Genomic DNA, 24,796 nt, shown 5'->3' with positions numbered 1-24,796 from the left:
TTCAAGTATATAGACAAAATAGTATTGAAATATTTGCCTGCAAACTTAATTTTTAGCAAGTGTTACAACTAACCCCCTGTCTGTTACAATGAACCCCACCTATGGGGTAAGTTTTAACGTTTGCACTTCTGTCACGTTTGGTGTAATTGTCCAAGAATGGTAAGTAATAGAAACAAACTTCAAATGTTGATTTGTAGCAGAGATGTGTGTTGCTTGTGTAAAAATATAATGTATCAAACTCAAATATTTTTGGAATGATTGAGTCAAAACCAAAAAGCGTTACTATTACCTCCAAGAAACACCTATACATTGCCGCTCCTAATTATAAGAGGGCTTTCCTTGGCATTAATGTTTGGATAATACTCTTACGTCTCCTTCAGTTAAAAATAATGCCTAGTGTGGTGGATGTGATTTTAGTGAACCTACCAACATCAGTCAATGTGATGTAAAATGACTTATCGCTTTGGGAAAACTACACTGCAAAAAATTATTTTCAAGAAAATATGTTCTTAGTATTTTTGTCGTTTTCAGTAAAAATAGCTAAACATTCAAAAATTAAGATGCTTTTTCAAAACGAACAAAGAAAGTCTAGTCTAGTTTTTAGACCACAAATATCAAATGTAAGTGATCTTGTGCATAAAACAAACAAAAAATTTGTCTTGAATTTTTCTGGAATTTAGTGTTTAAGAAAAATGATCAAGATTTTTTTGCTTACCCCATTGGCTTGTTATATGCACAAAATCACTTAAATGTAATATTTTTGGTCTTAAAAGTAGACTTATTTTCTTGGGTCGTTTTTCTGATCAAGAAAAAGCATCTTAATTAAAGAATTTTTAGATATTTTTTTTTTGAAAATAATTTTTTGCAGTGTATGTTTCAGTCGCATATCATCGGTTAATGAAAACGCTTTCATTTCGCAAACGTCTTAGAAAATAACGCTAAAGTTTTGCGCAAATATGCAAGTGAAGGAATACCAAACAATTAAAAAGTTAAAATAATGACTGATATACCTGCAATTATATTATAACCCCAATGTGTACAAAGCACAAGGCTCCAACATTTTTAACATTTGCCAATCCTCAGAAATCAATAGATAAAAGACAGTAGAAACCAATGAACTGTAGCCTTACCCGACCAATGCTCTGCCCCAGGACAACTTCATCATGTTCCAAAACCCACTTATCCTAAAACACACCAAATAAACTACATTACATTTGGCAGACGCTTTTATTCAAAATGACTTACAGAGCATTTAAAATAGAGTTTATCAGTATCTGTTCCCCTTGTGCTAAAAACCATGATATTTGTGCTGATAAATGACTTACAGGAACACAACCTTAATCTTTAAAACCGTGCATTAGTTTTTGTTTAGAAAAACAAACATATTCAGAAAGACATATCTTGTTTAATAACAATAAATAAAAAGTGCCGAAAACTCATTACACCCAATACTGACTCAATATTTCCTCTAATGATTTAAAGATGCACTGTGTAACGTTTAGGAGGATCTCTTGGCAGAAATGCAGTATAATATACATAACTATATTATCAGTGACAAAGAACTTACATAATGAACCACATTGTTTTTAATACCTTACAATGAGTCGTTTTTATCTATATACACCGCATGGAAGTCACCACCATGTTTCTACAGTAAACACTAAATGGACAAACTGCCCTACACTGCAAAAAATTATTTCCAAGAAAACATTTTCTTAGTATTTTTGTCTTGTTTTCACTAAAAATATCTACAAATTCTTAAATTAAGATGCATTTTCTTTATAAGCAACACTGCAAAAAATGATTTTCAAGAAAAAAAATTCTTAGTATATTTTCCTTGTTTTCTTAATTCTTAAATTAAGATGCTTTTTCTTGATGAGCAAAACGATCCAAGAAAATAAGTCTAGTTTTTCCATCAAAAATATCAAATTTAAGTGAATTTGTGCATTAAACAAGCAAAAAATCTGCCAATGGGGTAAGCAATTTTTTTTCTTTTTTGAATTTAGTGTTTAAGAAAAATTTTCAAGATTTTTTTGCTTACCCCATTGGCAGATTTTTTTGCTTGTTTAACCACAAAATCACTTAAATTTGATATTTTAGACTTATTTTCTTTGGCCACTTGCACATCAAGAAAATAAATCTTGATTTAAGAATTTTTTGATATTTCTACTGAAAACAAGACAAAAATACTGAGTTAAAAAGTCAGTCTAGTTTTTAGACCAAAAATATAAAATTTAAGTGATTTTGTGGTTAAACAAGCAACAAATCTGCCAATAGGGTAAGCAATTTTTTTCTTGAATTTAGTGTTTAAGAAAAATTTTCAAGATTTTTTTTTGCTTACCCCTTTGGCAGATTTTTTTCCTTGTTTAACCACAAAATCACTTACATTTGATATTTTTTGTCTAAAAACTAGACTTATTTTCTTAGGCCACTTGCTCATCAAGAAAATAAATCTTGATTTAAGAATTTTTTTGATATTTCTACTAAAAATACTAAGTTAGAAAGTCAGTCTAGTTTTTAGACCAAAAATATCAAATTTAAGTGATTTTGTGCTTAAAACAAGCAAAAAATCTGCCAATGGGGTAAGCAAAAAAAAATCTTGAACATTTTTTCTTAAACACTAAATTCAAGAAAAATTTGCTTACCACATTTGCAGATTTATTTGCTTGTTTTATGCACAAAATCACTTAAAAGTGATATTTTTGGTCTAAAAATTTGATCATTAAGAAAAGCATTTTCATTTAAGAATTTTTAGATATTTTTACTGAAAACAAGACAAAAATACTAAGAATTTTTTTATTGAAAATCATTTTTGTTGCAGTGTACAGAGTGCGTTTTGTCAATACATTGTCTCAGAAATGACGTGTTTGTCCTGTGTCGGCTTCGTAGCTTCTCTATGCATTTCGGAAGAGAGGGTTAAGCTATGAACTGAGTGCAATTCGCAATCTCACCGCTAGATGCTGCTAAAATCTGCACAGAGCACCTTTAAATGTCAACTAATGTCGACAAATTCATTGGTTTCTTTGTTAATCAGCCTACCGATACTCAGTAGTAAGCCTAAGGTTGATTAGGGAATCAGTAATAGGGGGTTGTAAGTACCTTGAGAATGGGTTTCTTCAGCACAATGTCTGACCTCTTTGTGACAGGATTTCGGCAGTTGAGGAGATGATTCATCAACAAAGGTACAGTGGCGAAACCTTCACCATCAAGACGATACATACCCTGAATGCACACGCAAGTGAAAATAAAATGAAAGTGACATAATGATGGTTAGCGTAAGTCCCTTACCATTACTGTAGGCCACAACTTCCACAATACAGAAAACAGTGCTTGCATGCCAGCCAAAAAACACTTATTATAGTTTTAGGTAATGTTGTGCAAGTGTGTACACACAGGCCAATGGTAATTCTTGCTAGTTGCAATCACTAATAAATACATCTAAATACAGCTATTACAACAACATACACACAAACGTTTCTGTGGTCATTCTGACGCCTGCAATGTTACACACAAACACTCACGTCTGTACTCTGAATGAGGAAATGGCGACATTGACCGCCCCAGTGCACAGACAGCACATATTCCTGTTTGCCTTGACTCTCTCGAACCAGAAAGTCCCCATCATTCTTCAGCAGTTCCTGCACCTCCAGGCGAGGGATGGCACCGTGATACCAGCCCTGCTGGGTCAAGGGCTTCTCCACCTCTGGCACGGGCGTCACGGCCGGAGGAACCTGTTGAGAGGTATAAAAAACGCTACTCTACAGAAAGACGCACGGATGAGGCATGATGGCGGCGGACGAGAACGAAACGTTCAGCAAACCGAACGTCACTGACCGTGTACTTGGGCTTGAACAAGCTGCTGAGGTGACCGACGATCAGGTCCATGTTGATTAGTTTGTGATCTTTGTCACGTTCCAGCTGGAAACAAACGCAAGGAGGAAATTACAAAATAGTCTCTAATACACATACAGGGTTATTTACAGTCAGCTTGTTGTAAATAAATAATCATAAAAGTACAATCTTGAGTATTTTCCTTTTCTTGTGTGTTAAAGGGGTCATATTATGAGATTTTTATAAGATGTGAAATAAATCTTTGGTGTCTCAGGGTGCATATGTGAAGTTTTAGCTCAAAATACCCCACAGATAATTTATCATAACAAAAATGCCACTTTGTAGGTGTGAGCAAAAATGTGCCGTTTTGTGTGTGTCCTTTAAAATGCAAATGAGCTTATGAAATGCAAACACTGATCACCATAATGGTGGTTTGTTGAAATTCAAACTCAATTGTGCTGTCAATTATTTTCTCTCTTTCTCTCTGCACTAAATGGCAGTACCGTGGTTGTATATTGCAGGTTAAGGGGTTGTATTATTGTAATTGGCTGGCTACCTACATCACAAAAAACAAAGAAATCTGAATGACCTTATTTTTCTGACATGCTTGCAGAGAACAATTAACCAAAACAAAGTTACTGGGTTTTGTTTTTTAAGCAAATAAATCTGCCAATGGGGTGAGCAAAAAAAAGTTGAACATTTTTCTTAAACACAAAATTCAAGAAAAATTCAAGAAAAATTAGCTTACCCCATTGGCAAATATTTTGGCTTGTTTTATGCACAAAATCACTTAAATTTGATATTTTTGGTCTAAAAACTAGACTTATTTTCTTGGGTCGTTTTGCTCATCAAGAAAAAGTATCTTAATTTAAGAATTTTTAGATATTTTTTTACTGAAAACAAGACAAAAATACTAAGAATTTTTTTTCTTGAAAATCATTTTTTGCAGTGTGGGGACCTAATTATAGTACTTAAACAGTACTTAATTCTTATTTTTTCCATGACCGCTTTAAGTTCGAAGTAGGGTACGCAAAATTTACGTCATCAGAATATGTACGCGCACCGCCAAATTTTTGAAGCTCTACGTACATTTTATGCGTAGGTTGCGAATGCACCTACAGGAGTATCTAGTATGTAGCACAGGAGGGGCGTTGCATTTTGTCGCAATGCACATGCGTCAAACTTCTGTGTACAAGTGTACAGCAAAAATTATTTATTGCAAAGCCAACCATGCGCATACGTTCGCATACGCGTAAAAAACAGACAATACTGCAGGCTTTACACTCCAAATGTTGCCAAGTCTGGGGTATTCTGGGCTAGTTTTAAACAGTTGCCACCAGTGTTGGGGGTAACGCATTACAAGTAACGTGCATTACGAAATAATATTAGTAATATAAGAGTAAAGTAACGCATTATTTTATAAATGTACACATTAATATTTGAGTTACTTTTTTAAAAAAGTAATGCGAGTTACTTTTCAGTTTAATTTATTAGATAAAAAAATTTACTGAATTAAATTGAATGTATTAATGTAGAATTACGCACTCTATGCGTGAGTGCCTGAACGGGAACAGTTTGAGTCAGAAACGGAGATGGCAGGACAGAGCTTGACATTTTTGCAATGGAAATATGCCATTTCTGAATGCAGATCTTCTCAGTCATAAAAAAACACCTTCAAGGTCTGAAAGAGATCAAGCCTCAGCCAAGTAAGAAAAAGTAACGCAAAAGCAACACAAAAGTAATGTAAGCATTACTTTCCATGAAAAGTAATGCAATAAGTTACTTTTTTGGGGTAGTAACTTAATATTGTAATGCATTACTTTTAAAAGTAACTTTCCCCAACACTGGTTGCCATGTTGATTTTTTTGTCCGCAGGTTAAAGGTGGAAGGATTATGTTCATTATCTCTCAATTTTATGGCATGATGATTTTATTTATGTAAACATACTTGTATTTACAGTGATTTTAAAGACAAATCAGTGTGTGATGTATAACAGTGACGGTAAAATGTCATTTAAGTATAGGTGTGGTTGCATAAGTTTTGGTGTTTAGGCCAACAATGAGCTAGTTTTGGGCTGGTTTCGTTATGCGGACCCTTGTTACAATAGAGCTGAACAGTCTCTTTGTAAAGGAAATATGACTCTTGTGAATAATATTAGAGCTGAGACAAAGACTAACAGCAAAGATGTTAGTCTAATATTCTGTGGATCACAGGGGTGAAACATCTCAATATTGGAATCAAGGTTCAAGGTGCTTTTCAATCCACATTGCAAATGTGATACAGAATATAAATAGAAAAATAAAAGAATGTTATAGAAAGTATGACTAAAATTGTTAGACAATATATAAATGTTATATGTATAAATATGGTTAAATTAAGGAATTCTTAGCAGCATTTGAGGATGTCGTGTGCAAAGATGCACACATAGTGCAACCAATTGTGTGTGTGTGTGTGTCTATAATGAATTAGTTGTGTGCAGACTTCCTCATTAAGTAGCCGGACTGCCTGAGGGTGGAAACTCTAGAGTAGTAGAAACTTGGGTATAATAAGATGTGATTGGGCTTACCACTGTATTGTTGGAGGTAATCGATATCCGATCATCGTCCAGGTCCAGAGAAGGTGCTTCGTTACTGCCCAGAGATTGTAGTTTATCAGACAGAAGCCTCCGTTGAGCCTCCAGTCGAGCCCGAGCTACCATAGACAGAACCACCTGCTGTCTGCTGTCCTCCAGAGCATTACGCTTACTGAACTGGTATGCCCTGAATAACCATAGAGAGAGACATTTGATTCATTTCCTTATTGTAGAAATGGGGTGTCAAATGTGCCTCAAGAGACTATCTTCAACCTGAAATAAACACAACTAAACCAGTTAATCTGGACCTTCAGGATACTCAAGAGCAAGATGAGGGCTCTCTCCAGGGTTTGACACCTCCACAAAATGATTATTTACTCTATAACCAGTTAGATATAAGAAATGATGTACAGTTAGTTGCAAAGGACAACTAAATTATTGTTTTGTCATCTGCAGAATAAACTTTTTATAAAATCAAATTTCTTTAATTTCTCTTCCTTCAACATTTATCTTATAAATTAGTTGTCTTTGGTGGTTTGGCACAATGGTTAAGGGTTGGTGTTGGCAACTAAAGGGTCACAGGTTTGTATGGAGCGATAATTAAATTTAAAGAGCTTCAGTACTCTTTTTGAACTCTCCAGGTGCAAAATGAGGGGGAGGCAGGGTTGAACTGCCCCCCATCAAAAGCTCTGTTTCATCCCCCTGTATGTGATTTTGACAAAAATACAAAAAGATCACCATAAAACTCATCCAATATAATGTAAAAAAACATTCTGTGGAAAATAATACTGATATCTTTAAAGGGATAGTTCACCAAAAATGAAATTAATGTCATTAATGACTTACCCTCGTGTCGTTCCAAACTCGCAAGACCATCCTCGGAACACAGCCCAAGATGCTTTACATTTAGTCCGAATGCTTATTGACCCATTATTGAAAATCTATGTATGGCACACTGTCCACGTCCAGAAAGGTAACAAAAACACCACCAAAGCAGTCCATGTGACATCAGTGGGTCAGTTAGAATGCGTTAAAGCATCGAAAATACACTCTGGTCCAAAAATAAAAAAATTATGACTTTATTCAGCATTGTCTTCTCTTCCGCATCTGTTGTGAACTGCGTGCACGTGACTGCAGTGACACGGCTGACGTACGACGCGGCTGACGTGTTATTTTTTTTGTGCGCCCGAGCTTGGTTTACAGTCTGAGGGAGACGCACGCTGTAAGTTTGAAAAAAAACTTACCAAACATGTCTGAGGATAACACGTCATCCGCGTCACTGCAGTCACGTGACTTTAGTCTCGCACATGCCCTTCACAACAGAACCGCAAGAGAAGACAATGCTGAATAAAGTCATAATTTTTGGACCAAAATGTATTTTCGATGCTTCAACACATTCTGATGGACTACTTTGATGATGTTTTTATTACCTTTCTGGACATGGACAGTATTCCGTACATAGATTTTCAATGAAAATTACAATTATAGTTACAAGCTCTCAGACTAAATCTAAAACATCTTAAACTGTGTTCGAAGATGAACTGAGGCCTTATGAGTTTGGAACGACATGAGGGTGAGTCAATAATGACATTTTCATTTTTGGGTGAACTATCCCTTTAAAGGGGACATATCATAAAAATCTGACTTTCTCCAAGGTCATTGAAATTTGTCCCCTCTTTTGATCTTATTTTCCAGAAAAGGATCTTATTATAATAATTCGCCCCTTAATCCGCACTATCCAACAACACTGCCATTTAGCGCAGAGATCAGCTCATTTGCATTTAAAAGGACACACCCAAAAACAGCACATTTTTGCTCACACCTACAAAGTGGCCATTTTAACATGTTATAATAAATTATCTGTGCTAGAACTTCACATATTTACTCTGGGGACAGGAAATATTTGTTTTACATCTTTAAAAAGTCTTGTAAAATGTCTCATTTTATACCGAGTCTGAGTAAGATCATGTCAAAGATTGAAATCATTGTGAAATCAAATCTTGATGCTCCAAATCTCAGGATTAGATTGTGAGACTTTAGTCTGGATTTCAAAGAAAGGATAACACGTTTTTTATAAAATCTACTGTGCTATAAAATGGCAAATCTAGAGTAGAAGAGTGTAGTTGAGCACCTCTGGCCTATGTTTGTCGATCGGTCCTCATCCTCCAGCTCCATCTCCAGCTGGTTAACAGTAGCCTGCTGAGAACCCAAAGTTCTTGCCACATTCATGAGTTCTTCCTCCACAGCAGTGAGACTGTGAGAAACACACACACACACACACACACACACACACAATGAGAAGATATTCATCTCCTTAAAAATACAGCTTCCTAAATCGCCCTTTGTCAGCTGTATAGTTTCATAAGGAACCGTTTACATACACATACGCTTTCTGTTGCTCTAAAGGTTCTTAGACTATAAACTTTTATCTTCTATGTAATAAAAGTCATCACGCTTCAATGTCCACTATAGTACATGCATGTACACCATAAAGTGGTATTTAGTTATTACAGTTTACCCCTTCGTCTCACATTTATTTTTTCACCTTAATTTCCTGTTATACCGCCCAAGTCTCAATCAGAAAAAAAAACAACAACCACCAAACAACACATATGTCATCAGAATAATGCATTGCCTTTACACCCCCAAATTCACTTCCCCTTTTAAACTAGAGAAGCTTTTGCATTGAAGTCAATGAACAATCGCCCTTTGTTTACATAATGAGGTTCTGACGGGTGTACTTTGCTTACTACAATTGTATTTTTATATAATTTGGAACTCACTTAAGTGCCTTGAAATGTCCAGCTTCGTTCGACGCGTTAACACAGGCCCTGTCCCAAATGGCACCCAAAACACTACGCTCTTCCTACAAGTCCTGGTGACGTCACAGCACTTTGAATGATGTGATAAAGTCTGCTGCGAAGCTCGCAAAAGTGGCTCAAATCGACGGTAAAGGGGGTCCACGAGCACCCTTTTCAAACCTAAAATGACCAATGGGACCCCCAATGGTATTGTGGACTTTACGGACACGCGCACGCATCACCCTTGTAAGTTCACAAGACTGCATGAAGTGCGCCATTTGGGGTGCAGCCATAATTTCATCTGAAACAGGAAGTTAGGGGTCAGTCACTACTAGAGCAAGCTCCTGATTGGTTAACGCGGTGCGTTTTTCTGCCAAAGTTCAAAATTTTCAACGCTCAATTTGCGCAAACCGCCTCATTCGCGCCGTGAGACCTCCAGATGCCCGTAAACGCGTCTTTACATTGACTTAACATTGAAATCACTCGCGCTTGACGTCTCTACCGTGGCTGGTGTGAATGCAGCATTATGCTGAGTTTACACCAAACGCGTTTTGGGCGTCAAAATCGCGTCTACCGTGCCTAGTTTGCTGCTTGAACACTTTGAATGCATTCGCGCGTGTAGAGCTTCCGTGCAAAATGATGTCATAAAAATCGTGAGAGACTTTGAATACTTGTATCTTCTGAATGCAAATGTTTTGGAGCACACTAGTAAGTAGAGTAGGCTAACATAGTCATACTAAAAACCAATAAAAAAACTTGATTTTGATTTCATGAGGACTTCATGGTTTTGATTTCGCTTCTGTCTTTTATTTAGCAGAAAGCAGAAGAGACTGACCGATGCTGGATTCCCTCTAATGTGACCTCATTAAGCTGCAGATCTTCTGCTTTCAGACCTTCAGCATCCTCCAGCAAACTGCTGTCAAACTCCATGCAAGCAGGAACCTCTCCTCTCGACCTGAACACAAACAAGACACAAAACTGCATTCAGAAATTGTACTTGCATTTCAAGGTGAAACCAAAAAAATTAGTGATTTTATGTATCGAGATTTAACTGAATGAGCTGTGTTGTTATTGGAAATTATGTTGCCCCACCCACATGTCTTTGATTACATCATTAAAGAAAATTAATTTGTGCATTTGTACAGCTCTTGGAAATTTTGATACTATTGCATACAGTACTACTGTAAAAGCATTGATCCTCTTGATGATAATCCACAAGCATATCTTGTAAAGGATTACAGACAAAGACCCGAGTCCAGTATCATTTTGTTTTGTCCTGAAGACAATAAGTGTCCCAAATACCACACAGAGGCACAAAAAGCATTTATAACTTCTCTCTTTGATCAGGGATCCTGTTGTGTCAAAGGGAAACTGTAGAGACAAAAGCAGACTCATGTACCTGTTCTGCTGAATGAAGTTGTCATATTCTTTGTTAGGTTGGATGGCCTTCAGGGCATCGGCCATTTCAGTGTGAACGCTCACCACCTCATCGTGCACAAGACTAGACAGATCAAAATACTCCTGCAGGATCTCTTTCCTAGAAAAAGAAAACATGCCACACCTCTTTAACTTACTGTATGTGTTATTTACTGTACGTGTGGGAAACTAGCGCAGGCTGAATTGCTATCAGAAAAGCAGAACAACTCAAAAGTCACTTCCTCTAGTGAGTTAATAAAAGAATGTGAGTACACTGCTTATATGTTAGTACAAAATATTTTAAACATTTTCATTGCACCTTTTTATAGCAGTTCTACACATTTCTAAAATAAAGTTACTAAAACTGTTCCTCAGAGCGTTGTCATAGAAAAAACTGTTGGTTCCCCAAAGAACCATTCAGTCCAAAGTTCTTAAAAGAATAATTTCTTTTATACCTTTTTATAATCTGAAGAACCTTTTTCACAACAAAGAATAATTTGTGCAACAGAAAGGTAAAACTAAACTGGCTAAACTGAACTCTGGAACAGATACCTCGTAGAAAATAACTAATGTTTTGGTTTTCTAAAGACGACAAAAGACAGCGATTACTCTTAGTCTTGAGGCAGGATCATGGCAGGCCCATGTTTTGTGTGGTAGCACATGGCCTTTGTTTTGGCTGTGTGCTTCCTTGTGTCGTCTTCTGACACCACCCCCTTGTTTATCATCTTATTGCTTCATTCATGTCACCTGTTCCCCTCGTGATTTTCTCCCTTATTTAATGCCCTTATGTTTGCTGTCTTGTGCTCGTTCGTTATGTAAAATAACTGTGTCTAGTTCATCTTTGTTAGTCGAGTCTAGTCATTCTGTTGTGAACTCTTTTTTAAGGTTATTGTTTTGTTTTATTCTGAGTCAGTTCCTTGCCGTGTGTTTCTAGTTTAATGTCTGTTTTACCCCCTCGTTTTGTTTTGTTTCGATTTAAATAAAAGTCTGCTGTGTTCTATTAAGCCTGTATTTGGGTTCTGTCTCTCTCCACTGGAGGATCCTGACAGTAAGAACAAGGCTCAAAAAAAAACCTAGCAGGCCACAATTGACAACATCCTTGTCGGCCCGGTGAGCCCACCATGACCATGTCTTATCGGTCTCATCCAGAGGGAGGACGATGTGAAGAGCTTTGCCTTCAATTTCATGGAGGCAGCGAGGGGCTTTGGCTTTCACGAAACGAAGCTGAAAACAATTTTTAGCAGCTGCCTCGATGGCCCCTCAAGCCCAGAGAGCAGAGGATGCTGAGACCCCTGGTTAACTTCCTGATGAACCACGAGCCCAGGGGTCCAATTGGAGCTGTCCATCCTGCCCCACTTCCTCCCATCCCAGAGGTCGTGGCGGTAGTGACATGGGAGAATCTTGCTCTCACCACCTTGGTCCCCGAAAGCTCTGACCTCTGAGGGAAGCATGGGAGATGGCATCCTCCTTGCCTGCCATGACCACCATATCTCCCCTGCCTCCTGACCTGTTCTCTGTGCCTAAGCCTCGCAGAGAGAAGAGGAAAAAGGGATCATTGGCTTCCCAACCTGAGTCTTCCTGGGGCCTTCCTCTGCTCCACAGCTAGCTGCAGTGCTCGCTGTTTCTGCACCCCTGCCAGCTGCAGTGCCCAGTCTTGGTCCCTGCCTCGTCTCCACTGCCAGCTGCAGTGCCCAGTCTTGGTCCCTGCCTCGTCTCCACTGCCAGCTGCAGTGCCCAGTCTTGGTCCCTGCCTCGTCTCCACTGCCAGCTGCAGTGCCCAGTCTTGGTCCCTGCCTTGTCTCCACTGCCAGCTGCAGCTCCCCCAGTCTTGGTCCCTATCTCGTCTCCGCTGCCAGCTGCAGCGCCCCCTGTCTTGGTCCCTGTCTCACCATCTGTGTCTGCTTCAGTCTCTATGTATTCCCTGGACTCTCTTTCCTACCCTGCCAGTCCTGGTTTGCCCCAACCAACTCTCATGCCTGCCCCCTTTGCACCTTGAAACCCAACCTTGTTCCTTGTGACTCCTGCCTCTCCCCTGCCACAGTTTTTCCCCTGAAACGGTCCCTCATGTGTCTTCACCAAGCCTGCTTCCAAGACCCATACTAAGCCTTCCCATAGTCCTAGCCCACAGCCCTCGCCTACACCCCCAGGACCCAAGACTCCTTCCCCGCCTAGTCCCACCCTGCCTGGACCACCCCCATGAACTTTTTTGTTGCCCTTGTGTTTGCTGTCTCGTCCTCGTTCATTTAGTAAAATACCTGTGTCTTTGTCAGTCAAGTCTTGTGGTCCTGTTGTAAACTCTTTGTGAAAGAGCAACTATGGTCCGATTCACGATTTTACATTTCCTTTACTGTGTAAGTGTGTATTAGTACATGTTAACGATATGCAAAAGGTACAAACCCCAAAGTAAACAATGATGCAAGTTATCGTTTCCAACGTAAATCTCTTTTCTCGGACTACAACAAACAAACGGATTGTAGGCAACAGTTTACTTCCTGGGCCTTTTGACATGACGGTCATTATCATAATTCATTCTGCTTTGACTTACAGCCTGTAAGTTAACTCCTGTTAGCATTGCAGTGTGACGAATCTTTTAAACATGTTAAGGAGCATCACATTTCCGGCTGACGTCAGTTTATTAAGGCCAATCACACCGTACAGATTAGCTGGCCAATCAGGCACACAGCGCTTTTCAGATCAATTAGTTTTGTAGAAAATCAAAGCATTTGAGGAATGCAGGATATCTGGAGCTACAAAAATGTACAGTATGTGGAAAATAATGTGTTTTTTAACCACAAACAACGCAAACACATTGTATTATACCAAATACACAAAATAACGTTGTTTTTTTTGGAATTAAATAGGTGCACTTTGAGGTCAGTTCCTTGTTGTGTGTTTCTAGTTTGTGGTGAGTCTCTGCCCCAGCCCTCTAGCTGAAGTCATCAGAGAATGATAGGCCATTTTTAGATTTATGAGGCACATGAATTTAAAAAAAACAATGACTTACAAGGATGAATCGTTTATAATAAACACTGCAATATTCCATTAAAAAATAAGATTTGTCAGTTTTGATTTCATGGGGACTTTAAGTGTGCAGACAATAAAAAGGTGACCAAAGAATCGTTCTTATAGCAACATCTGATTGAAAAGTTTGTTGGGAAAAAAAAAATGCTTCTTCTTTAGTATTGCTTGCTGTGTAAGCCTATTTAGAAAGGTTTTATGAAGTGTGTTACTCACAAAATGAGCACCATTTCTTCTTGCAGCGTCTGCAGTGCTCCCAGTAAGGCTGGCTGGCTTTTACCGTAGTGGAGCTGATGATGCACCTGAGCGGCCTTCACCGACAGCACATATTCATTGTGGTGTTCGTGTAACTTCAGAGTAGCTTTGATGTAGCGTTCCTTTGCTTTGTCACGTTCTTTGTCTGTGCAAAAAGGTCATACACAAACACACACACAAAGGTAAAATGTAAAAGACAAGGAAACATTGCGAATGCTGTCTGGGGTTGTCAAGAAATTTAGCAAACCTGCCACATTAATATAGAAAGTGCGATCACAAGTGTGTATTTTTAGTCATGTTACAGGAGCTTCACGCACACTTCAAACAATTAGATCAGTTTTATAAAACCCTGAACAAGAAACATTTCAAAAGTGTTGATATAACAACAGCACAACACTGGGACACTGTTCTGTATCGCTTTATCACATTATACAAAACAATACCACAAAAAAACAGATCTTTTGAATCAGTGGTTGAAGATTCTGAAACTGTGCGAAAGACTGTGTGTGAACGACTGTAAGAAAGAAGTTCACACACAGTTGGATCCTTGTTGTTATCTTATTTACATGCATACAAGGTTATTTGCAGTAATTTCTAAATATTTCATTTTTTAGGTTGTCTGCCTGTTTAACACTGAAACACTGCCTGTTTCTTTTTTAATCTGGACAGCTTCATTTCCGGGTGTCACTTCTAAATCTAGAAGCAGATCTAAAACATCTAAGAGACTGAAAACAGGTTTTTCTTAGTGACCAAGTAAACAAAGTTCTTGTTTACACATACTGTTATATCTCAACATCAGTGTTTCAACGTTAACCAATTTCACCTGCTGTACTCTATGTGTGTTTATAAGTTAGTGATGTGCAAAACTAGTCGGTGGCTGCTTTGAAGCAACTTCGGGAAATAAATAAGATTAGGGATGCACCGATATGGAAATTTTGGCCGATACCGATAACCGATAACTCTTTATATTTGGGGACCGATAACCGATATATAGAGGCCGATAAATATTCATATCATTTTCACAATGAAAAACTCCCAGACCGCGGACATCTTGTCTTTGCGCTAGACAAGCATACTCTTCTTAAGCCCGCAACACGTGTCATCTTCGTGCTATGTCACAGAAAGCACCAATCAAAACTCCACATGGCCAGCAATGAGCAAGTGAAGTGGTTCAACAAACCAAAATAATCCATCATTTATCGGCTTTCATTTATCGGCCTAATTTCGCTATCAGACCGTTAACCGATAATATTACAAATAAGCAGTTATCGGCCGATAACGATATGTCGGCCGATATATCGTGCATCTCTAAATAAGAGAGCGTCAGTATTCAATAAAAACATTAAAAATATATTCAAATATAACTTTAAATTTTTTAAAATATACAATGTGCTGAAATATATTTTGAAATATGTTTACAAAATGTGTTTTCGTCAATATATTTATGGGCCATTTTTTTGTATATTCTGATAAAGATATTTTTAAATAAATTTATTTTTAGATTCAAAAATATATTTAATTAAGCTTTACTTTCTACAAAATGTATTTAGCATATATTTAGCATTTTTGCAATATGGGTATCAAAGTAACTATAAGTAAAATCTGATAAAGATCATTGCGTAACCACTTATTTGCATCCCGGTGTAGTGCCAAAACTGACTATGATTCCCAAGATTAGGATAAGGCTCAACAGGAGTCATCATAACCTGGCAGGGAGTCATAATTTGGTATAATACCAAACGATTAATGATGAACTTCAATCAATGTAACTGCCTGAACTCATTGTCATTGTTGGCAATAATATGAAATGACTTTAGCCAAATGAGAACTATAAATAAGGGAGGGCCAGCAAAGATATAACAAGATGAATAAGGGGCAATGCAATACTCAATATAGCCACTCTGGTGTTGAAAGTCTCACCTTCCAGGTAAAAGAACCAATCATCAATCGATAAAGACTGATGATTCTCTAGAGGAAGAGGCTCTTTATAGAGTCATGTGAGATGCTTGGCAACCTGTGCCCATGAGCAGTAGCTGAAACGACCTCGAAAAATGCAAATATGACTTCCCTAAACGGACTATAATGGGTGTAGTATATTACCTTTGCTTGCTTCCTGGTACTTTCTTTTGGCCTGGGCAGCATCTCGTACAAGCTGTCTGTAACTGGACTTCAGTCGGTCCAACTCAGTTTGGGTGACCTAACCTTCCACAACAGGGCACATAAAACAAATCAAAATCAAGTCTGAACTTGCATTACGGCTGCACGATAAATCACATGTAATCGGCATGTATTCGATATGGCCCAGCTTGTCAGTGAACTACGACTTTGTGTAGTAAATGCCGCTTCATCTGAATGCATGTGATGGCAATTTACTACTAAATAAGGAACCGTCTTTACTGATGAGATGCGCATGACTATCGCATGCGATTTATGGTGCAGCCCAAACTTGCATGTCATGCAAGAGGGTCATTCTATGAAAATGGGGGCTTTCTTGTCCCGGCCTCAACCACTAGGAAAAACACTTAAAAGTGTCAGATAATGACACAAAATATATGTTTTTTTTTTTGTATTAATTGAAGTGTTTAATTATGTAAAAACATATGTAAGACAGTTATATTGCAAACCATTTTTTATATATATTGTAGAACACGGTCAGTACCATGAAATTGGCTTGTCCCTCAGGCCAGGAGTCGTGGTTTAGTAACATATTTTGAGTTAAAAAATATAATATTCTCCCCCTTTAAATGTCATAATACAAAGGGAAGTAGTACAGTTATTTAGTGGACTACTTAAAAAACTAAAATATCAACTAAAAATTATAAATAATTTACAGGGAGTAACACCATGTCCCTAAATTTCATGACACTGGTGTTACAATTTATAAAAACCACCACTTTGAAAAAAATCAACATCCTTGCCAACTTTTTCATGGGTCAAAGGTTCATTGTAGGCGTGGCTGTTTTGAAAAGCACATGGTGAGTGTGCACTCTCTCCTCATCTTTTAACAATTTGATAAATAATTTGATAATTTCATGCGAGGACTTAAGATGTGTCACTGGTGTTACTACAGTTTATAGTTAGGGGAAAGGAAATTTTTATTAATATAATTTTTCAAATTGCATGATTAAGTGTTTTATTTACAATTTAAGAAGTGTGGTTTGAGCTACTGTGGCCGCAATCTTAGGCCCTGTCCCAAATGGCGCACTTCATGTGGACTTTCAGTCTCGTGGCCTTAAATTGCGTGTGCTCGCTTAGTCCACGAGTCCGTAGGGTGTCCCATCTGTCATTTTTACGCTTTGAAGTGTGCTCATCAGCGCCTCCTTTGCCCCCTTGATGTGGTCTTTAGCGAAGCCCGCACTGCAGCAGGCTTCGCGCACTTTACCGACCCAGAAGTCCTTGCGAAAAAGCAATCTGACCAATCAGACGACGGAAGGGAGGAGCTCACACTGACGGGCAACTTCTCTACCTATTTCCGGTGTGACGCTCGAGTCTGTCCCAAAATACGACTCCGTTGCACCCACGTGGACTCGCATTAAGGGTCCCTAAAGTCTGGACTACGTGATGTCATCAAAGTGTGGACTCTGAGGAGGACCACAAGTCCAGAGTGTGCCATTTGGGACGGGACCTTAGATATGCCATTTTGTCTGCAGATTTGTCACTGGTGTTATCGTCACTGGTGTTACTGTTGCTGCTGGTAACACTAGTGACATGACGATAACACCAGTGACAATCAATAACACCACTAACTTTTTAATCAACATACGGTTTCACAAAAATTATATTAATAAAGACTTGTTAGCATTTCATTACTGTTTTAATATTGTAAACACATAATAATTGTATGTTTTGTCATTGGTTTCACTTTGCGTCACTGGTGTTACATTGCGTCACTGGTGTTAAATTGCATCACTGGTGTTATCGCATGGCATATTGGTTTTCTGGCATCATAGTTGCCCAGTTTTATAGAATATGATTTTTTTATCTACCTAACTGTTGCTGCATTCATTAGTAAGCATTTTAAGGATATCATCATTCAATTTTGATCACTCAACCTCAATTATTTCTAATGTTACAACAAAAAACACAATGGTAGAAATAGAAAAAGGTCACACTATAGAACTTTACGCATGCCTGTTTAAAGTAAATTATTACTAATCAATTTCTTAATATTACATTAACTTTATCTGTCTTGAATTATGTATGCAAATTAAATAGTCAAATTACATTCTGGGAAGCCTGTATTGTCATCTAAAATATAGGTAACACCAGTGACAAAAAAGCAGCACAAGCATTTAATGTAATGTAGTAAAAATATTAAAATACATTAAGCTGTCATTTAAAGGAATAGTCTACTCATTTTCAATATTAAAATATGTTATTACCTTAACTAAGAATTGTTGATACATCCCTCTATCATCTGTGTGCGTGCACGTAAGCGCTGGAGCGCGCTGCGACGCTTCGATAGCATTTAGCTTAGCCCCATTCATTCAATGGTACCATTTAGAGATAAAGTTAGAAGTGACCAAACACATCAACGTTTTTCCTATTTAAGACGAGTAGTTATACGAGCAAGTTTGGTGGTACAAAATAAAACGTAGCGGTTTTCTAAGCGGATTTAAAAGAGGAGCTACATTTTATGGCGTAATAGCACTTTTGTGAGTACTTCGACTCGGCGCAGTAACACCCTCCCTCTCCCATTATGAGAGTGAGAAGGGGAGCGGACTTTTCAGGCGAGTCGAAGTACTCCCAAAAGTGCTATTACGCCATAAAATATAGTTCCTCTTTTAAATCCGCTTAGAAAAGCGCTACGTTTTATTTAGTACCACCAAACTTGCTCGTATAACTACTCGTCTTAAATAGGAAAAACGTTGATGTGTTTGGTCACTTCTAACTTTATCTCTAAATGGTACCATTGAATGAATGGGGCTAAGCTAAATGCTATCGAAGCGTCGCAGCGCGCTCCAGCGCTTACGTGCATGCACACAGATGATAGAGGGATGTATCAACAATTCTTAGTTCAGGTAATAACATATTTTAATATTGAAAATGAGTAGACTATTCCTTTAAGCTGATTTATAATGTTAAGAGGTAAACTTTTAAATGACTATAAGTTTTGGTATAAAAAAAGAATTACATTTTTAAAAAGTTGTCTGTTCAAAAAGCCAATATTTTCATAGAATGACCCAAGAATACCAGGCGATGCTTGCCTCTTTATTCATGGCTGAAATCTACAGTTACAGTAAGTCATGGCAAAGACTAAACTTGCTACAGCAGTAAACTAATAACATACATGCCTTATAATAGTGTTGTCCCTAGGAAAAGCACCTCTTTTTTACACGCACAACAAAAAAAGTGACCAAAAAGTGTTGCTTGCCTCAGCAAGCAAGAGTAAAACGAGCACACGCCACAAACACCTTACAGTTTTAGCCACATACAAACTAAACCAGGTTGAAAAAAAACTGATGTGGGTCACTGGTTGCTGATGTGTTCTAAACAGCACAAATGCTTGAAACGGTGACATGAGCATTTATTTACTATTTTCTCTATGATTTCTGTTAAATCACATGAATGTTCACAAAAAACATCTAAAGATGTGAAGATCAGTGTGAAGAGTGTGATGCTGACCCTGCAGAGCTCCTGGTTGAGAAGGTTCCACTGTTCTCCGTAAGTCTTCCTCAGCTGCTGTTTGTCCCGAATGAGGAGGGTGAGTTTGCTGAGCGGACCCACCATCAACTCCTCCGAATGCTTTCGCAGGATACGACTGAGGCTCTCCGTTTGATTGACCAACACGTTCCACGACTACAAGAAAGACACAAAAATTCTTCAAGCACTAAAATACTGAGGTGAATGTAGTTTTTGCATTTTAATGGAGTGTGGTATGTACACAAGCTTTAGCGGTCTAGATCTGCTCACGCTGCTGCTGTTGCTTTGGCATAAGTAAAGAATACATTACAATACATTGTTACAGTTCCCTTTCGAGGGAACACGCGATGCGTCACTGCGGTGACACTTTGGGGACGCCTCCAGGGGTAAGTGCATCTGAATGGGTATATCAAATTCAACCAATGGTGAGGCTTAACGACAAAGACAGGGTGACGCGGGAGCCAGTAAGTATATCGCCATCTGAAATATTGCCAAAGACGGCGTTACAGAGACGCAGAAAGTATGGCAAGGGAGATGCAGCGTCTCGTTCCCTTCTCAGGGAACAACAGTTACATACGTAACCCAAAACGTTTTCATGTGTCAAACACAACTATGCAAAAAATAATTTTGGTATGAATCAACATTTGCATACAGAAGATATAAGCATTTAAAGCGAACAGTTTATCCTGGTGCTTAAAAAGTCTAGAATTTTTATGATATTATCCTACACTACACAGGGAATTATATGTATCTTGCATAAACTAGATTCAAACACTTTCAATGACCTGTATCTATATATTTTCAAAAACTTAACAGGGCCTTGAAATTTTTCTCCCATATTCACAAACGTGTGAACGAAGTTTTGTAATAAGAAAAGGAGCGTGTCTAAAATAAGGAGGACTTGTAACTCAACACCTGATTTTCGAAGGGTATGACCTGAAAATGTTTTAAATTTGGAAACTGCCCTATGCTTTCTTTTACACTAAACTATTGGTTTTATGATCTTTGTAATATCCTAAGATTTGGACGGCATCCAAAAAGTCAGCATGCATGTAAATACATCTATCTAGAATATTAAAGGTGCTGTATGTAGATTTTAGCGGCAACTAGCTGTGAGATTACAAACCAGCGACTCAGTCCAAAGCTCACCTCTCCCTTTTTAAACACATAGAAAAGCTACGATAGCTGCCACAGGACAAACATGTCGTCGTCTTCAACAATGTAGTTACAAAACACGCTCTATAAAGCAGTTTGTCTGGTTTAGAAACATGGCGGTGCAAAAGGAGACCCACAGTGTATGTAGATAAAAACGGCTCATTCTAAGGTAATGACAACAATACAGTTCATCATGTAAGGTCTTTATACACCACTGATAATATAGTATGTATATTATATTGCATCTGCCTAAAACACAGTGCACCTTTAAAGAACATGTCAGAGAATATTCTAGAATGTACTTTCTCTATATCTTTTGGTACTTCATGATTCTTGACCCTTCATAACGTCTTGAAGATAATAAGACTTTAGATCACCAGACAAAACATTCAAGCATTCCAAATTTGCCATCTCAGTCCTATAGAGACATTAAAGGAACGTGAAAACAAAACAGTTCCTACTTTGTTAAACTGGCTAATGTAGTCCAGACCTCCACCAGGCTGAGAGCCGTCCAGCTTCTCCACCGTGGCCAACATCTGATGCAGCTGCACGGAGAACTCGCGGTCGCTCTTCGCCCTCTGCGTCATCCACTTCTTCATGACCTCCATCAGTCGCAGCTCAGAGTCTTGCAGTTTCATCAGGGCCGAGTGACCCTGAGGACACCACAAATCCTCCGCGAACCCCATACCTTCAGCACACGAACAACCTGACAGAAGTTATAATGGCTTCTTTATTATTGATGCACCTCCATAAAGTTGCTTTGTGAATAAAATATGAATGCTTGGCTAAGGCTGGACCTAAATTATATCCAGTGGCCTATATCACTTACGACGTGTAAACTTTCTGGTCAGGCTTATGAGAAGCACCACAAACCAAGATCTACAAAAAAGAAAGAAGGCGACCCACATTATAGGTTTTCATTATACACTTGCACTACAGTTCATATACAGACAGTTAAACCTTTTTATATGCATGTGGTATAAAGTCTTTGTGTAATTGCCCTGGAAATTCTGATACTTTCACTTCTATTGGGGCAATTCTGGACAAAAAGGGATGTTGTACATACCAACCACTTCCTATAATAAACAGCAGTTAAAACTTGACAGGCTATTGATAGCAAGCAGCTTTACTGTAAAGCAAAGTCATAAGGAAATTTGCAGAAATATCAAAAAGTTAATGATTGACGAGCCATTTGAAGATCTGTGCACTTTGTATAGAGCAGTATACAAGAAAAAAACATCACACAATTGAGTCAATTTCTCTTGTTAATAAACTAAAATGTATTTAAACAACTGAAGGAAGCAAACTGAACGATATATCAGAGTTCATTTTATTTCCGATTTCTTTATAATTTGATGCATACTAGGATAGTATGACGTCACGGGGAGTCGCGCTAACGTATTATGTCAATCAATCAAACAACCAACCAACCCACCAACGTTATGTTGTTATTTATATTTTGATATGTATATTTTTTCCTTTTTTTCATTTCGTTAACAGCTTAAACCACTTTACAAACGACATAACACGGATTTAAAAGCAAATGCATTTACTCGAGAAAAAAAATGTAAATTCTTACCTCAGTATATTTGTCAGACGCAGTGAAACGTCTCCTCTCAGCTGTTATTATCCATTATAATGAGGTAAAATACAGAGTATACTACAGTGAAGCGATAAAAAGACTGACTACTGTGCTGACAGGCAGCAGTTGAAAGCAGGAAGACATATACAAATAGGCTACAATACACAGAAACACACACGCACACAGAGAGGAGGGAGGAGACAGACGCGTGCAATAAATCACCATTACATCACACCTACGCGGTTTTTTTTTATTAATCCACTTTTAATATATATGTATATATTTTTTTTATTTAGATCAACAGTATATTTCCGATACAACCGTAACATTTATATTTTCGTATAGATTTAGTAGGTTTAATAGTTACCTGTATGATTTAAATGTTTACCATAAATAAAATGACGCATGCAGAAAGTTACAAATTATTAAAACAATATAACATTTTGGCATTCACGCTTAGAAAACGTAAAAGGCCTATACATTTTATTACAATTATATAATTTAATAAACTGTAAATATATGAAAAGGTAGCTTTGAGAAGATTTAATGATTTAAAAAATGCGCAAAACGCATGCGCAAAGCTGGGTTCTGGCTTGAGGGGATACAGCTACGGCCAGATCTCGCGAGATGTCGGATTTAGGGTTAGGTTGTGGTTCCACAAAGCTGGTTATGTGTGACGTACCCAGGTATGTTTGAAATTGAAAATGTCTTTATTACACGTGTGCGCACATTAACTCTAAGTTACCAGGAGGTTTATTGGAAGTAACTTTTATCAGGTGTTTACCATCAGCAAAGGTTGATTAGCCGAAAATTTGCTTACCCTGATCATGTCGGTTACAAACATAACCGGGTATGTCACATAACCAGCTTTCAGGAATAGCCCCCAGAATCGACATGATCAGGGTAAGCAGGTTTTAGGTTAATTAACCGAAAGTTCAGGGAGAAGGTTAACGTCCCGGTTCTGGCTAGATAGAATACAGCTACGACATAAATGTTTGATTAGGGTTAGGTTAGGATTATAACAGGGCTTATCCGACGAGATTTCACGAGATTTTGGCCTAAGCTGTATCCCTTCTAGCCACAGTCCTGTCAAATAAGGACCAGTGTAAACAAAAACAAGAGAATATCTTGTATATTAATAATTGATAAAACTCTAATCAATGTATGATTTATTTTCTGTGAGCTTTTTTTGATACGCTGTAGCTTGCCAAACAATTTAAACAAATAAAGCTTTGGACACACTACTACAATTTGGCCAGTTCTGGGTTTCTTTATGAAAATAAAAAAAATATAAAGATAAAATATAAAATATAAATGGACAAAACAGAGCAGATTTTATCCAATGGTATTACATATAGTAAATAATCGGTGGGTTTTGCTGGTATGTTTACGATGGGCACACACGCGGCCCAGAATTACACAAATACTGTAAATGGACGCTGACGTAACCTTTGACAAACTATGTAATGTCCACTGGAAGTTTGCTTGTTGCATAACTTGCACTACTTGAAATTCTGCATTTGCAAGTTTCATTCTCTGCAAGTCACGTTTTAAGACAATACCCCAGTGTTTTCACTCACTAACAGGAAAGTGATTTAAACCAATACGTGGTTCTCAAACTGGGGGCCCTGAGATGGTGCCAGGCATTTTATAAAATACATTAAATTTATCATAAATTCTGTGTAATTAAACATCATAAAAATAGGCTACTAACCAACAGAACTACATTGCATAATTGAATGTTTCGTTTAAAGGGACACTCAATTTTTAAAAAAAAAATATACTCATTTTCCAGCTCCCCTAGAGTTAAAAATTTGATTTTTACAGTTTTGGAATCCATTCAGCCGATCCCCGGGTCTGGCACCACCCCCCCCAGCATAGCCAAGCACAATCAACTGAACCTGACCAGACCACCAGCATCGCTCCAAAAAACAAAACAAAGAGTTTGGATATTTTTCCTATTTAAAACTTGACTCTTCTGTAGTTACATTGTGTACTAAGACTAATAGTTGCGATTTTCTAGGCAGATATGGCTAGGAACTATACTCTCATTCTTGCGTAATAATCAAGGACTTTCCTGCCGTAACATGGCTGCAGGAGGTGCAATGTTATTATGCAGAAGCCAAAAATAGTCCCCTTAATAACTTTCAATAGCAGGGGACTATTTTCGGGAACTACGTAATATCATTGCGCCTCCTGTAGCCATGTTGCGGCAGCAAAGTCCTTGATTATTACACCAGAATGAGTGTATAGTTCCTAGCCATATCGGCCTAGAAAATCGCAACTTTAAATTTTATGTCTGTCTTAGTACACAATGTAAATACAGAAGAGTGAAGTTTTAAATAGGAAAAATATCAAAAATCTTTGGTTATTTTTAGCGCGATGCTAATGGTCTAATCAGATTCAATGGATTATGCTAAGCTATGCTAAAAGTGGTAGCGCCAGACACGGAGATCGACTGAATGGATTCCAAAACTGTAAAAATCAAATTTTTAACTCTAGGGGAGCTGGAAAATGAGCATA

At 37.9% G+C, this 24,796-nt stretch overlaps 1 protein-coding gene across 1 annotated transcript in view; it reads right to left on the bottom strand.

The window, feature by feature from the left end:
* Positions 1-22,441, bottom strand: part of fes (FES proto-oncogene, tyrosine kinase) — a 34,157-nt gene extending 11,716 nt beyond the window's left edge. Inside the window, exons 1-14 of the mRNA XM_055185192.2 lie at positions 22,271-22,441; positions 21,521-21,570; positions 21,153-21,397; positions 19,519-19,692; positions 15,994-16,090; positions 13,855-14,038; positions 10,604-10,741; positions 10,040-10,159; positions 8,535-8,657; positions 6,398-6,590; positions 3,835-3,918; positions 3,522-3,731; positions 3,100-3,222; positions 1,131-1,184 (exon numbers count right to left, since the gene is read on the bottom strand). Coding sequence (XP_055041167.2) covers positions 1,131-1,184; positions 3,100-3,222; positions 3,522-3,731; positions 3,835-3,918; positions 6,398-6,590; positions 8,535-8,657; positions 10,040-10,159; positions 10,604-10,741; positions 13,855-14,038; positions 15,994-16,090; positions 19,519-19,692; positions 21,153-21,377 — 1,725 coding nt within the window. The 5' untranslated portion in view covers positions 21,378-21,397; positions 21,521-21,570; positions 22,271-22,441. The remainder of the gene's footprint in view (positions 1-1,130; positions 1,185-3,099; positions 3,223-3,521; positions 3,732-3,834; positions 3,919-6,397; positions 6,591-8,534; positions 8,658-10,039; positions 10,160-10,603; positions 10,742-13,854; positions 14,039-15,993; positions 16,091-19,518; positions 19,693-21,152; positions 21,398-21,520; positions 21,571-22,270) is intronic.
* Between the last annotated feature and the right edge of the window lie 2,355 nt (positions 22,442-24,796).

This window comes from Misgurnus anguillicaudatus, chromosome 21, assembly GCF_027580225.2.
Source record: "Misgurnus anguillicaudatus chromosome 21, ASM2758022v2, whole genome shotgun sequence".
NCBI lineage: Eukaryota > Metazoa > Chordata > Actinopteri > Cypriniformes > Cobitidae > Misgurnus > Misgurnus anguillicaudatus.
The sequence above is the reverse complement of the archived record's forward strand: the minus strand, read 5'-3'. Positions and strand labels throughout refer to the sequence as shown.